Source organism: Chrysemys picta, chromosome 2 (genome assembly GCF_011386835.1).
Source record: "Chrysemys picta bellii isolate R12L10 chromosome 2, ASM1138683v2, whole genome shotgun sequence".
Lineage (NCBI taxonomy): Eukaryota > Metazoa > Chordata > Testudines > Emydidae > Chrysemys > Chrysemys picta.
Window position 1 is genome coordinate 80,683,809 of NC_088792.1, and position 15,056 is coordinate 80,698,864.

The 15,056-nt window shown below is 44.8% G+C and overlaps 1 protein-coding gene across 1 annotated transcript in view; it reads left to right on the forward strand.

Moving 5' to 3' along the window:
- The window catches only part of LOC101947957 (collagen alpha-6(VI) chain-like), a 29,876-nt gene that overhangs the window by 329 nt on the left and 14,491 nt on the right, over positions 1 to 15,056 (forward strand). The window contains exons 2-3 of the mRNA XM_065583601.1: positions 11,900 to 11,995; positions 14,040 to 14,624. Coding sequence (XP_065439673.1) covers positions 11,929 to 11,995; positions 14,040 to 14,624 — 652 coding nt within the window. The 5' untranslated portion in view covers positions 11,900 to 11,928. The remainder of the gene's footprint in view (positions 1 to 11,899; positions 11,996 to 14,039; positions 14,625 to 15,056) is intronic.

The window sequence follows — 15,056 nt, forward strand, 5'->3', positions numbered from 1 at the left end:
GCATTTAAATATACTGTTAGTCTGAAATTTTTACTCTGAAGTTTTGGTAATATATAGATTTTTCTCTAAAATCTTTTGAACTTTTATTTGTATAAAGATCTATCAGTATAATCTTTTCCCTTCTCTCCGCTTATTTATATCATCATATATAGCCAATGTGTGTATACATATTTCAGTTTAACTTTTTAACTCTGAATTTCCTGGGTATGCAATGCTTGTTTTTAAGGTAATTACAATGTTCTTGTAATGTTTTAAACTCTTAAATTACTGATACATTTGCACAACCCTAATGCTGATTAATGTTTTACTTTTTTTTTGTCCACAACTATAGTAAAGGGGAAGGATGGTCCAGTGGGTAGGGCACTACCTTAGGATGTAGGAGACCCTGCTTCAATTCCCTTCTCTGCCGTGGACCTCCTTTGTGACCTTGGGCAAGTCACTTAGCCCCTCTGTGTCTGATGTCCCCATCTGTAAAACTGGAATGATAACACTTCCTCATAAGGGTGTTGTGGGGATAAATACATTCAAAATGGTGACATGCTTTGAGCTTTACAGATAAGAAGTGCTATATAAGAAATAGGCATTATTATTATTAACACTCCATAAGGCATCCACTTCTTTCTCCGTTGGATACTGATAAGCCATATGTACCCCCTTAGTCATACTTGTACTCTTAACACAAAAATCAACCTCTGTGATGGTAAGGTGGAATGATGTTACTTGTATACAGATTGTATGAAAGTCAGATGTGCCAGTTTCTTGATACAAAAGTATATGAGGTTCAAACTAAGGCTTTGTGGCAGAGCACAAGTTTGCTAAAATTGGGGTACAAATGGCTTTTCAGTATCTGCTAGAGCTGGAAGTGAAAGAGTTACTGATGATGTTGAAGGGTATGAGAAAGTGGCAATGAATACCAGAGGCTTTTCCCTTCATATCTTATTTCAATGTTTCTAAAATTTTGGGTGAGTCTGACGTGTCCTGCTGCAATCTTAACTATGATGAGTTTCTGCTTGTGTTAATGTATTGTATATAAATCTATACATATACACACTGTACTTTTTGTATATTAAAAGATGCTGGTTTGCAAATGAAGGTGTTCCATCCTTGAAAAATCTAATATCCCCAAGATAATTTCATTCTTATTCTGACCTGAATATTACACAAAACTCCAGCATTTATTATTTTTTAATATTTTACTTTTACAAATCAACCTAACATACAGAATACGAAGAATTCCCTAGGTTTGTCATATTTATAATCACATATTTTTTTTCTGTTTATGCTCTGACTTGAAGATATTGAGGCATGGTAGTAATTTATATTTGAGAAATTATTGCACTAGAGCAGTGGTGGGCAACCTGCGGCCCGTCAGGGTAATCTGCTGGTGGGCAATGAGACAGTTTGTTTACATTGACCTGCAGGCACGGCTGCCTGCAGCTTCCAGTGGCTGCAGTTCGCCGTTCCCCGCCAGTGGAAACTGCGGGCAGCCGTGCCTGCGGGCAGTCAATGTAAACAAACTGTCTTGCAGCCCGCCAGCGAATTACCCTGACGGGCCGCAGGTTGCTCACCACAGCACTAGAAATATATGCATCTAAAAGAAGGATTTTTTAACCTCCTCCAGTAAATGGATATATTAACCTGATGACTTTAAAGGCAGGGATTACTAGGTTCCTCAAAAATGCAATAAGACTTGATATTAAAAAGTGACAAGTGTGTTTTGCTTTTCAGGTCTTGCTAGGTCAGTGGTTCTCAACCTTTCCAGACTACCGTATCCCTTTCAGGAGTCTGATTTGTTTTGCGTATTCTGCGTTTCACCTCACTTTAAAACTACTTGCTTACAAAATCAGACATAAAAATACAAAAGTGTCTCAGCACACTTACTGAAATTTTAGTTTGTACTGAGTTTGCTAGTGTTTATGTAGCCTGTTGTAAAACTAGGCAAATATCTAGATGAGTTGATGTACCTCCTGGAAGACCTCTGTGTATCCCCAGGGGTTGAAAACCACTGCACTAGGTGATCCCAAAATTGCCGTGTTTACAAAGAGCTAGACTTTGTCCAGGATTGCATAACCACTCAGGGGAACATAAGGTGACCAGACAGCAAGTGTGAAAAATCGGGACAGGGTGTGTGTGTGTGTGTGTGTGGGGGGGGGGGGGGGGGGGTAATAGGAGCCTATATAAGAAAATGACCCAAAAATTGGGGCTGTCCCTATAAAATCAGGACATCTGGTCACCCTAGGAGAACAGATCTCCCTTATGCCTCTGTCTGGATCTGGGCATGGAAGGGGAAAGTGGAAATGTGCCTGGCTTGTTCTCCCAGAGTGAGATGTGTGTAGAGAGCAGAAAAACAGGCACGTTGGTGTGCCAGGCCAGGAGTATAATTTACCGGTGATTGTAGCTGAGTGGTAAAAAGCAGAATCCCCAATAGTATTGTTCAAGCATTTTGAAATAGTATTGAACATTTGCTATAACATTACATTGCCATCATCATTCAGTATAAAATGTAGTATTAGAAATTAATGATCAGCCCCCTTTCCTCCATTGCATTATCCCCCCTTCCCACTACCTGCCAGAATCTCCCCTTGGGTGTACTGCAAAGAATGGGCACCGCAGGGGCTCACGGGGAGGGAGGTCCCATTCAGGAGAAGGAGGGACCCATATTAGTGGAGGCATTGCATACTTCTAGAGAAAATGCAGAAGTTTCGCAGAGGGGCAATTTTCTTCCATCACCTTCCTTGCCTTCTCCACCCGGAGGCTTTTACTGCTCCAACTCCCCTTCCTGGAAACTTTTTTTCTACCCCTACCCTTCCATTGTCGTCTTGTTGAAAAAGTCTGCCATTACGTCTGCCCCCAAAACCTAGGTCACCAAAGGCAGGCCCCAGACAACGTGCACTATGTGAGACTGCATTGTTTGCACATTCCTAGGAGGAGCAGTTCTGCTCTCCTCCTGTGCAACTGCTTTCCCAATAGGTATCTATGATTATAGTAACAGTTTCTTGAAACAGCGTTTACTTCCACTTCCTGCTTGAACCCCTGTGGTGAATGGTTTGTTTCTTGTAGAGATGTGCATGCGTGGCCAATGGCAGCCTGGTTCCTGCAGAAGGAACGTTGCCACGGGGTGGAGGGCTGCCAGAGAAGCAGCACCAAGAAGCCACCCCTCTGTGGGATGGGAAGCTTACTTTTCCCTGTAGTTCAGGAGACTCTATGGGGCTGAGAGGCAGCACCCTTCCCTTCTTGATGGCTCTCCCGATCCCTCCAAGTGAGCGGACAATTCAAAGGTAATCCCTGAGTTGAAGTTGAAATTTATTGGCCCCCCTCTCTCCCTTCACATGAGCATTTCTGGGGAGTGTACACTTTGGCTCTTTGAGTGTAGATTTCCTGATGTGACAGATACAAGTAAAACCCTTGTCCTTATGGAATTATCATTCTGTCGGTTGGCTCTCCCTTTTACCCGTGAATTTTACTTAATTTCTCCTGCTTCTCCTTATGGAAACCATCAATAATCAGCAGAGTTATGTTGTGGGGAGCAGAGTTTAGCACTCTGTAATGGCGATTGCTGCAGCACATTGACTACTCCCATTATGGGGTAGAATATCTCTTTTGCCTGATGTGACCTTCAATTAAAATATTTTCAACAGCAGAATCCATACTTAAGCAGGTCACACACTCCTTTTTTTTTTTTTTTTAGGAGCTCCATTAACTGTTTTATGAAGCATTTGCAGTACTATTTTTATACTGCAACAATGTTAAATCATAACTGTCCCAGAACCACAAAGCAGAAGTGACGGGAACGTATCCACCCAGGATGCTATTTTCGTGAATTCAGTACAATATTTTTTAACAGGAAAAGGCAGCACATGGAGTTTTTTTTTCTTGGAATTTTCCTGTAAAAAATATGAAACAGGCTTTGACTAGTCACTTCCATTTTCAAAGAAATCTGAGTAAAGTTTGGCAACAAAATTTTAATTAAACAAGCCTTCACATCTGTCATAGTATCACACTTTGAAATTCATGATCAGTTTACTCTACAGCAAGATGTTATGTATAGTTTGAAAATATGGGAAAAATTGGTCCACGCTTGATCCAGGTGTGTGTGTGTGTGTGTGTGTGTGTGTATTTATGTATAAAATATATAAACAAGAAGAACAATACTCTGAAGTGAGCATCACAGTCAGCAGCAAGTTCAGGTAAATAGAATTTAATTAGGGCTATCAAGCAATTAAAAAAACTAGTCACGATTAATCACGCAATTAATTGCACTGTTAAACAATAATAGAATACCATTTATTTAAATATTTTAGGATGTTTTGTACATTTTAAAATATATTGATTTCAATGAGAACACAGAACACAAAGTGTACAGTGCTCCCTTTATATTTACTTTTGATTACAAGTATTTGCACTGTAAAAAACCCCCAAGAAATAGTATTTTTCAATTCACCTAATACAAGTACTGTAGTGCAATCTCTTTATCATGAAAGTTGAACTTATAAATGTAGAATGATGTAAAAAAAAAAACCCTGCATTCAGAAATAAAACAATGTAAAATGTTAGAGCCTGCAAGTCTACTCAGTCCTACTTCTTCTTCAGCCAATCGCACAGACAAACAAGTTTGTTTACATTTGCAGGAGATAATACTCCCCAATTCTTGTTTACAATGTCACCTGAAAATGGGAACAGGTGTTCTCATGGCACTGCTGTAGCTGGCATCGCAAGATATTTACGTGCCAGATGCGCTAAAGATTCATATATCCCTTCATGCTTCAGACCATTCCAGGGGACATGCATCCATGCTGATGATGGGTTCTGCTCAATAACGATCCAAAGCAGTGTGGGGTGATACATGTTCATTTTCATTTTCTGAGTCAGATGCCAACAGCAGAAGGTTGATTTTCTTTTTTGGTGGTTCGGGTTCTGTATTTTCCGCATCGCAGTGCTGCTTTTTAGACTTCTGAAAGCATGCTCCACACCTCATCCCTCTCAGATTTTGGAAGGCACTTCAGATTCTTAAATCTTGGTTGGGTTGAGTGCTGTAGCTATCTTTAGAAATCTCACATTGGTACCGTCTTTGCATTTTGTCAAATCTGCAGCGAAAATGTTCTTAAATCGAACAACATGTGCTGTGTCATCATCCAAGACTGCTATAACATGAAATATATGGTAAAATGCGGGTAAAACAGAACAAGAGACGTACAATTCTCCCCCAAGGAGTTCAGTCATAAATTTAATTAACGCATTTTTTTTTTTTTAAATGAGCATCATCAGCATGGAAGCATGTCCTCTGGAATGGTGGCCGAAGCACGAAGGGGCATATGAATGTTTAACACATAAATACCTTGCAATGCCAGCTACAAAAGTGCCATGCAAATGCCTATTCTCACTTCCTGGTGACATTGTAAATAAGAAGAGGGCAGCATTATCTCCCGTAAATGTAAACAAACTTGTTTGTCTGAGCGATTGGCTGAACAAGAAGTAGGACTGAGTGAACTTGTAGGCTCTGAAGTTTTACTTTGTTTTGTTTTTGAGTGCAGTTATGTAACCAAAAAAAATCTACATTTGTAAATTGCACTTTCACGACAAAGAGACTGTTCTGATTATTTAAAGAAAGATAAAGTCAGAAAACAAAGCGTGGAATCTAAACTATACTGGATAGTGTCGTTTTGATTGACCTTCATAGAAATTGGCTTTGTCATACAGATTCCAAGCCTGAATTCATCTCTAGGATACTGATGCAGAGCCCTGCAATGGGACTAAGAAGGGAGGCAATGTGATTCCTCTTCCCTGGGGGTTCAAAGAGCTGGTTAGTCCCCCAATACAGTTTAGGGAAGCCCTTAGCATTGGCTTAACTTGAACCCAGCTGACCATGGTCTGTATGGGTCTTCTGGCAGCTAGGAAATAGCTGGCAATAGGACTGCCTGTGCCATACCTACCCCACCCCCAAAATGCCCTGATACACTCCCTATGCTGGGTACTTACATAACAGGGATGGGGGCATGCAGAGCTTGCTGAACCAACTCTCCGACTGTCAGAGAGGCTCCGTGAACCGAGCATATTCTTTGAGGGTCGTTACAGATGTTTTGCTTAGAGGTGTGGCCACAGGAGCAACTGTTCATTCTGTCATTGCCTCAGCCTGTTGGCCATTTGTCAAGGCTCCTTCTGCTTGTACTGCCCTGCTCCTCATCTTGAGGCTGCCTGCTGGGCCCCATTCTCCAATGGGCAGGAAGGACGAGGATTTGTGTTAGGGCTGTTAAGTGTGCGGCAGTTGCAGGTATAGATCAGAGTGGAGTTTTTTGGGTGTTCATACACCCATAATGCAACTTCCCTTTACAGATCACTTTATTCTATGCACTCAGTTCTGATTTTAAAGATGCAGGTCACACATCAATGACAGTAGGGCCAGCCTTATGTGGCTTGTCCCGTTCCCTCCACTACCCTCCACTGGAGTGGAGGAACTTGAAGGGTGCAGACTGATGTTCGATTCCAGTGCTTGTGGAAAGGAGGTGGGGGATGAAGATCATCCATGCAAGGAATCTGCACCAATTGCATTTCCCAGCACTCCAGGAGCTCCCTGCATCACAAGGCAGAGAGCTTTTCTGCTAGGGATGGTGGTTCCAAAAGAAAGCAGATTCCCTGTGAGAGTGGCTGCAACTGGTGTACAGGCTGGGGTGAAAGTAACTTACAGGACTTACCGGTACTGCCGGAGTCCTGAGGGTGTGTGGCCTCAACCGGAAGAGGCGGGGCCTCTCAAGATTTAAAGGCTCTGGGGCACCGGCCGTAGCTGGGAGCCCTAGGGCCTTTAAAGCAATGGGGGGCTCCCAGCTGCAGAGGTGGCTGGGAGCCCCTGGGGCTCAGGGGCAAATTAAAGGGCCTGGGGCTCCAGCTGCCGCGGAGCTCCGGGCCCTTTAAATCCGGGCCCCAGCCCGGTTGCTGAGCTGCGGATGGGATTTAAAGGGCTCTGGGCTCCCCGCTGGTGCGGGGAGCCCAGAGCCCTTTAAATCCCCGCCGCGGAAGCCGGTGCGGTCCGGCACAGCGTACTGGCTCTTGCCGGTATGCCGTACTGGACCGTACCGGCTTACTTTCACCTCTGTGTACAGGTGATGTAGCTTTTAGTCTGTGGTAGTTGCTGCAAAGTGGTTCATAACCAATCTATGATCTGGGCAGAGGATTCCATCTCCCATATGCTTCCTCTAGAGGGTAGTCCATTTACTCCCAACTGTGCAGTGGGTCCAGGATTTGGACGTATGTGGAGATTGTCATAGTAAGTGTAGCCACAGCCCTTACAAAGGAAACATTGATTAATATAGGAATAAGCTACAAACAAAACAAGTTGGCTTCCATCTGTTGTGGGACCAGAGACTGCACCCTTGCTGGGAATTTCAGTATAGCACAGAGACATCTAGTGGCCAAATAACATACCTACAAGTAAATATCATGACACAGAAGTTAGTACTTCCATAGACAAGTCACTCAGCAACAAGTTGTTACGGACTCACAGGACCCGTGCTCTCTTGGCTCCGAACAGTCCCTGGGAGGAACCATCTTCAGTGTTACAGTCCTTCTCAGGAGTCCACTCTCTCTCGGGGGTTAAGCTAGGGTGACCATATGTCCCTATTTTATAGGGACAATCCTGATATTTGGGGCTTTTTCTTCTATAGGTGCCTATTTCCCACCCCCCTCTCCCTGTTCTGATGTTTCACACTTGCTGTCTGGTCACCCTAGATTAAGCTGTAGGCTCCACCACCTCCTGGGACTGCACCTCTCTGAGCCTTCAGCACACCTCTCTCTCGCCGTTGGCCCCGTCAGGGAGTCCACTCGCTCTGGACCCCGGGGCCTCCACATCCAGAGGGAATAATGCAACCCTGATCTCTAGTCTGCAGAGACTCTCAGCCAGCGTAAAACAGAAGGGTTTATTGAGTGTCTGTAAAAAGCGTAAGAGGCTCTGAGGGCTCTCAGGCCTAACATCCCTCAGCAAAGTACAGCTAGGTCTTGTGTCACAATGGCATGCAGAGAGCCATTTCATTGTACAGCTACCACTCTAAATCCTTATTCTCGTTTAGCTGTTTTTTATTTGTTTAAATATTATGTTCTAATAGCTATACACAAGGGGCACATAAAAACACCCGTAAAACATGAACGCTTAGAAATTTCTTTATATTAAACCTGAAATGCAGAGAAATATGTAGTTGGAAGGGACAGTGGTAGCATTCATTGCAGAGCGCCTGATATGCAATAATAGTCATTATTATTTGTAGTGATCTTTAGTATTACAGTGGTATTCCATTACATTATAAGGCAATGTCCCAATCTTGGCAGGCCAACAGGTTCTCTCTATGGCCAAAGGGCTCTTCAGGGTTTGCTCTCTAGTAAAAGCACAGCAATTACCAATTCCGTAGGAGGAGAGATTAACAAGACTGGGACTTTTCAGGTTGCAAAAGAGACAGCTAAGGGGAGATATGATTGAGGTCTATAAAATTATGACTGGTGTAGAGAAAGTAGATAAGGAGGTTTTGTTTACTACTTCTCATAACAGAAGAACTAGGGGTCACCAAATAAAGTTAATAGGCAGCAGGTTGAAAACAAATAAAAGGAAGTATTTCTTCATACAGCACGCAATCAACATGTGGAACTCCTTGCCAGAGGATGTTGTGAAGGCCAAGACCATAACAGGGTTCAAAAAAGAACTAGATATTCATGGAGGATAGGTCCAGCAATGGCTATTAACCAGGATGGGCAGGAATGGTGTCCCTAGGCTCTGTTTGCTAGAAGCTGGGAATGAGCGAGTGGGGATGGATCACTTGATGATTACCTGTTCTGTTCATTCCTTCTGGGGCACCTGACACTGGCCACTGTCGGAAGACAGGATACTGGGCTAGATGGACCTTTGGTCTGACCCAATGGGGCCATTCTTATGTTCTTATGCTTTATGTTGCACAGGCACCTGATTAAGCGCCTGATTGAAAGTGTACCCCCTTAAATTGAAATGTATCAACACAGCATAGCTCCAGTGTGTTAAAATGTAAATGAAAAAGATTCTAAATGAAATACAGGTGAAGTCCATTTATCCAAATGTCTTGGGGAATGTCTGATACCTTTGGGCATTGGGATTAAGGGAAATGCTATTTTTAGCTGTAGTTTCACAGTGAAATTTCATTCAGTCACTGACCATGATGACGGACTGCATTTGGAGTCGAAGTTCTGTACACAGTCGAAGTGGAAATGTTTGATACTCACGCAAATAAACCAAAATCCTGATGATCTGAATCAGCGGTGTGCCTCCCATGCTCATTCAGGTCATTAGGATTTTCAGTTCCCTAGGATGGGTGGGGAGAGAGACAGGGAGTAGTTGCAGGAGACAGGAGCCTACTTAGTACTCCTTGAGTGAGGGGAGCTGGGAGGAAGATGGGGGCAGTAGATGCCCAGGGAAGCAGGATATGACACCCCCCAGAGCCTGTCTTGTCCCTGCCTCCTCCTGCCTGTGCCCAGCTCCTGCTCCCAGCTGGGGGCTCTGCTGCAAGGTTGGCCCCGTGACTCATCTCTGACTCTGACTCTGAGTCTACCCTGTGCTCCTGGGAGCTCCAACCCCCATGCTCCCTTGCTTGGCCCTGGCTGCCTGTGCTGAGCCATCTCTGAGCGCCCCCGGTCTCCTCCACCAGGGCCTGGCACTTGCCGGCTCAGAGGATGCTCTGGAGCAGGGGAGGGAAAGGGGCCAAAGCCATGAATGAGGGTCTTCTGTTTGGCCCACTGGGCACCAGCTGTTCCTTCCTGCTCCCCACTGGTGGCTCTGCAAAGGAAGCTCCACAACCTGGCTCAAGCACGCCCCAGGCTTCCAGCAGCTCTGGCCCTTGCATTCCCCAGCCAAGGGGCCCCTTTCATGCTGCAGAGTGTCCTCCAAACCAGCAGGTGCTGGGCTCGGGCAGGGCACTGGGAGGCAGGTCAGCATGGGGAGGCTGCAGCTGGACTGGGCAGCGGTTGGAGCTGCTGGGAGCCCGCTGCCCAGGGCAGAGCTGGAGCCAGGTAGTGGGGGCGTCCTTCCATCCTGCTCCCTGCTGGGAGCTCTACTGTAACAGCTGATGCCCAGTGGGCCAGCGGGAAGGCCCTCATGACCCAGATCTGGCCCCAGGCAGGCCACTGATTGAAGAACACAGCAGTATTTCCTAATGACCCTCATCAAGGGTTAGGGCCCCATTGTACTAGGCACTGTTCCTACCCCAGAGAGGTTGCAATGTAGCAGTTAGAAAGTACGGACAGGCGAATAAACTGACAAATGGGAGGGGCAGTGAGAGAAGGAAAAACTAACAGTAGAGCCAGGAAGAATGGGAGCTGCTGAGTCAGTGCTTGAGGTGGGGGCAGCAAGCGCAGCTTCCCTGATCCAACCCTGCGCCGAGCGGCCGCCGGGACATGCTGGCCACTTCCAGGAGCTGCGCAGAGCCAGGGCAGTCAGGGAGCCTGCCTTAGTCCTGCTGCACCGCCCACTGGACTATTACGCTGACCGGAGCAGCCGGGGTCCCCTTTCAACCAGGTGATCCAGTCGAAAACCAGATGCCTGGCAACCCTAAGCCAGGCACATTTGCATAACTCAGCGTGGTCTCAGTAACAGCTGGCTCCCAGCCTAATCAGTCCCAGATGGCAATGGTTTGTAGGCTTGTATCTTTTAAAAATAGGTTTCAAGGAGGAATCTCAGTGAGAATAAGGTGATGGCTTGTGAATGTTGTCAGAAGGTTCTTCCCCAGCACATGGGGTGGCATGGGAAAAAGCAGGAAGGCACTTCTCTGACAAGCAGATAAATGAATGCTCAAGGGTGTCACTGGCAGAGCGAAGGTGAGGGTCAGGGCCATAATAAGAAACTAGATTTGAAAGGTAAGGGGCCGCTGATTCAGTGGAGAAGGGGAATCCAGTGGAGGGGTACAAAGGGGAAATGATGTCATCAAAATCACCTTGGAAACATTTTAAATAGCTATGAAGTGGGAAGGTTGGAGGCATCAGTGCCACACAGGTGAGATTACAATAATTAATGTCTGCTTTTATGGTGTAGTGGGGCAGTCACCCTGCTCTGATTCAGAAAGGATTAAATGCAAGCCCTTGGGGAGGGCTGGGACTGGGAGCCAATCAGGAAAAGGCTGGGAGGCAGCCAATCAGGGCCACCCTGAGCCCTATAAAAAGGCTCCAGCCTTGGAGAGAGATGGATTTGGTGGCTGGATAGCGAAAAGGGTATCTTGGACAGTGCAGTGCTGGGGAAAGGCAGGAAGAGGAGCTGGGGGAGCTCCAGCCTGGCAAACCCCCAGGCAGAGGCCTTGCTGTCAGGGCCGGAGGAGGTATTAGGGCTGTGGGGAGGCAGCCAGGGAAGGAAGAGACAGCAGGTCCAACCCCCTGGCTGATGATGAGTGGCCACTTCAGACTGCAGTTTGCCCCTGAGGGAAAGGGCTAGATGAAGACTGGCAGTGGGTCATTGAGGCGAGATGGGCTTAGGGGATTGGGGTTCTGCGGGGAGGGGAGGACCCCGAGTGTGTGGGCACTGCTGAGGGGCAGTACCCAGGAGAAGGGACACTACGGGCTGGGAGGGACGCAGCGCCTGAATTACAGTGGTGGAGATTGATAATGAAAAGACAAAAAGCGACAGCAGGAGGTGCTCCGACGCTGGGATGAGCTAATTCCCGAGGTAACCAGCAGGAGGCGCCGCGGCGGTGAGTACATGCTGTGTTACACATAGATAAAGAAGAAGACAATGTATCCTTTACGTTTTCCTGTTATCTATAGCGCTTTAGGTTCTTATAACAGCATATTGGGTTTGGACTACATCTTTCCCAACCCCATAAGTTTCCTTATACTAGTGCATTATGCAGTCATGTTCCAGGGTCCTTGTGATACTTGATATATGGGATTTTTATTTTATTTTTTCCAGAATTAAAGCTTGGAACGTTCATTCATAATATGAAGATGCTGCTGACTTTGTTCTTCTTCCTTATTGGGAGTCAAACTTCAGTAACTCAGACATCTGGTACTTCAGTATCCTTTGTATTCTGTTGTATTATGTGATTTGATTTTTTTTTTTTAAATGCAATATTTAGTCCCCAGTTTTCCCAATAAAAATTGAGGTGATGCCTGAGACTCTTGAGTCAGGATCTCTATACCTTATGAGACTTTGTATAATAGACTGAAACTGTGTTTGGATAATGGAGATGGACATTAGATTTACATATTAGGTTGATCAGTGTTATCGTAAACCTTGACAGATTTATATAGATTAGGGCCAAATTCAGAGGTGAAAATGCAGATAGTGTATAAATGAAGGCCACTCATGGAATTTAGTTATTTTCAAATGGGTACCTGGGATTTAATTACTCAGCGTGTGCAAAAGGGGGATCCAGTCCTGCTCCCTACTCACATGAGTTCTGTGGGGGTCACTGGGATTCTATATGTAAATTCTGCAGAACTGGGTCCTTGGTATAAATCCCAGGCACAGGAAGAGCTAAATTGTGGCATTGTATGTGGTGTAAGTTAGGGCAGAATTTGGCCGCGGAAGGGGCCAGATCAATGTGACTGATAGGGTAGGTGTGTTGCACAATTTAGAAAAGTTGTCAATAGGAAAGTTGCTCAGGAGGAAAGTGAGGCCCAACGCTGCAAGTTCTTCTGAGAAAAACTGAGGGCTTTCAACTCCTATTGACTTCAGTGGAGGTTAAGGATGATTAGCAACTTGCTGGAGGCAACCAGCACTTGTGACAGGCAGGTAACTAAGCACAGAGGAATCAAGGCAGAAAGAAAAAGCAACTTTTGCCACTTTGTGACATACAACACAATGAGACTCTGAAGAGGGTTGCACACTTAGTCCACAGTTGCCATAGGATTCCATATGGGAGAGAATATTCATTCTCAGGAATGTGACAGATGTCCTCTACTGTGGTGTAGGTGTAAATTAAAGTAGGAGGAAGGGTGCTTTATTTTAACCCTTCTGTTAATCACTTAAGGCCGTCTGGATCACTGACATACCCTTGAGATCTACTGTGTTAAGTAAAATATGACCGTGCCAGTGAAGAGTAAAGGGATAAGAGGAGAAGGTGACATTTCCCCCCATCCAAACTGGAGTAAGCATGTAAAACTGCGGCTCCTCTTCTCTCACCCCAGTACCTTGACTCCTCCATAAGAGGTAGTCATAAGTAGTTGTCTCAGCTCTTCTTAGCTACGAGCACTGGGAGTTGGGGCCAAAGGATAAGGATCTGCCTAAATGTGGATTTCGGGCTCCACCTCCATCCCAGCCCTCTGCAGTAGAGTTAGTATGGAGATTCTTTTTGCAGTGCACAATTCCTTGTAATTCCTGAGCCTAAGTGGTTCAGGGGACTTTGCATGGTTCCTCCACACTAAGGGTGAACTACACTGTGCCATGTGCTGAACTGAATGTTAGCAAAAATAAACCAGAGTGCATTGTGCCTGTAGTCGCCACCCCATAGTCACAAACATGTGAAAGAAGTTAGCACTTAGAGATATTTCTCTAACTGGAAACTCTAGATAATGTGTCAAGTATCAGAGGGGTAGCCATGTTAGTCTGAATCTGTAAAAAGCAACAGAGGGTCCTGTGGCACCTTTAAGGCTAACAGAAGTATTGGGAGCATAAGCTTTCGTGGGTAAGAACCTCACTTTTTCCCAATACTTCTGTTAGTCTTAAAGGTGCCACAGGACCCTCTGTTGCTAGATAATGTGTGTCCTATTCAGTAGAAATTAAAAAAATATATTTAAAGCTCAAAAAGGAAGCAGGCATCCAATCCTGAGAAGCACTGAATAGCTACATCTCCTGGGAAGTCCTAGGGACCAAACAGATGCTGAGCACGTGTAACTTCCTATCTTTGTAATCTTTCATGATAATAAAATAAGCTTAAAATATAAGAGAGAATTCTTGGGCTTAGAAGGATATTTTTCAGCTTTTGGACATTTTATTTCTGGATATCTCTGGATAAATTCTTCTGTGAAGCATTGCTTGTATCATCAGAGTATTGTAGAGATAAAGGGTAAGAAATATGTAATAACATTTAACTTTCTGATTTTTGCAGCCCCTACATCTGCAGATATTGTCCTTTTGGTTGACAGCTCTAATAGCCTGGGAAACAAGGCGTTCCCCTCTATGAAGTCTTTTATTAGCAAAATGATCAGTCATTTAACAGCGACTCCTAACCAATACCGTATCGCGCTTGCCCAGTACAGTGATGATTTGCACGTTGAATTTCTGCTGGACACCTATAAAGCAAAGAACTCAATGCTGAATTATGTAAAAAAAAATGTTGTATTCAAGGGTGGTTCAGTAAAAACTGGCAATGCCCTTCGAGAAGTTCACAAGACCTTTTTCAAAGGACCAGCTAGTGGAAGAGACAAAGAACGAATTCTGGTAGTCTTGACTTCAGGGGCATCAGAGGATGCTGTAGAAGAGCCTGCCAAGATCTTGAAAAGTGACGGGGTAAAAATCATAGCCATGGGGATTCAGGATGTTTCTCCTCAAGAATTGCAGTCAATGGCTACATCTCAATTTTCTTATAAGTTTCGCACAGTGAGGGATCTCAGTATGTCTTCTCAAAACCTGACCAAGATCATTGAGGACATTATTCAAACAGATATAATTGCAAGTGCTCCTGAGAGAGAAGGTAAGGAATGCAAGGCTAGGAAAAAATTGTGATCTTATTGGTTGGAAGAAGTAATTCAGTGTTAGAAAGAAAGACACCTTGAACATTTTGGGCTAAATTTTCAAAATATTAAATGACATGCATATTTTAAAGTAAGGAAGAGAACAGACATGTCCATGACCAGGTACCTGTGTACACAGAGAGGCATGTAATCCTGACATTTTGAAAACCAGTGCCTATCTGTTCATGACTTTATGCATGACTAACTCCGGACTCCACAAAAGTGAATGGAGAGTGGGTGGAGTGAAGCTGTAACTATTCTTGCAGAGTTTGTAATTTTCAAGAGAAAAGAGCTCTTGTTGTTGGTTTATGCCCTGAAACAACTAATTAATGGGCATTTTCCTTTGGGCTTCCTCTGACGTGGCTGGTATTGACCACTGCTGGAGACAGGAT